Below are 601 nucleotides of genomic sequence, written 5' to 3'. Positions count from 1 at the left end.
CTATAAGTCTCAGTTATTTTGGCCCTACTGCAAACAGAGTTTCTTTTTATGAGAATCACATATTCTAAAATTATGATCTTAATAGCAAAATGAGCAATGAAATATATTTTAAGTGGTTAAAATAAGAAAAACTGATCTTGAAATTATTTTAAAATATCTGTAAAGCATATTAAACTGAAAACACAGCTCAGACTGGGACTTGAATCTGTGAACTGGAACTTGAACCCACTATCTTTTGTTTTGTTTTTGGCTGTGCTATGCAGCATGTGGGATCTTAGTTCCCTGACCAAGGATCAAACCTCTGCCCTTTGCATTGGGAGCATGGAGACTTAACCGCTGGACCACCAGGGAAGTCCAAACCCATTATCTTTTAATTGAGATCATACATCTGGTCTCAGGACTTAATGCAGCTCGGGTTTTTTATGTCTCATTACAGAAAGAATTCAGTGAAAGACAAAGTCACAAGTAAGAAGTGGATTTATTTAGAGAGATACACATTCCATAGACAGAATGAGGTCTGTCTCAAAGGCAAGAATGACCTTGGGAGGAACACTCCACAGACAGTATGTGGGCCATCTCAGAAAGTAAGAGGCACCAAAAT

At 37.6% G+C, this 601-nt stretch overlaps 1 protein-coding gene across 1 annotated transcript in view; it reads left to right on the top strand.

Moving 5' to 3' along the window:
* The window catches only part of LOC105000052, a 33087-nt gene that overhangs the window by 28273 nt on the left and 4213 nt on the right, over nucleotides 1-601 (top strand). The window contains exon 5 of the mRNA XM_010855717.1: nucleotides 437-584. Coding sequence (XP_010854019.1) covers nucleotides 437-584 — 148 coding nt within the window. The remainder of the gene's footprint in view (nucleotides 1-436; nucleotides 585-601) is intronic.

Source organism: Bison bison, unplaced genomic scaffold (assembly GCF_000754665.1).
Source record: "Bison bison bison isolate TAMUID 2011002044 unplaced genomic scaffold, Bison_UMD1.0 scf7180017864367, whole genome shotgun sequence".
Classification (NCBI taxonomy): domain Eukaryota; kingdom Metazoa; phylum Chordata; class Mammalia; order Artiodactyla; family Bovidae; genus Bison; species Bison bison.
The sequence above is the reverse complement of the archived record's forward strand: the minus strand, read 5'-3'. Positions and strand labels throughout refer to the sequence as shown.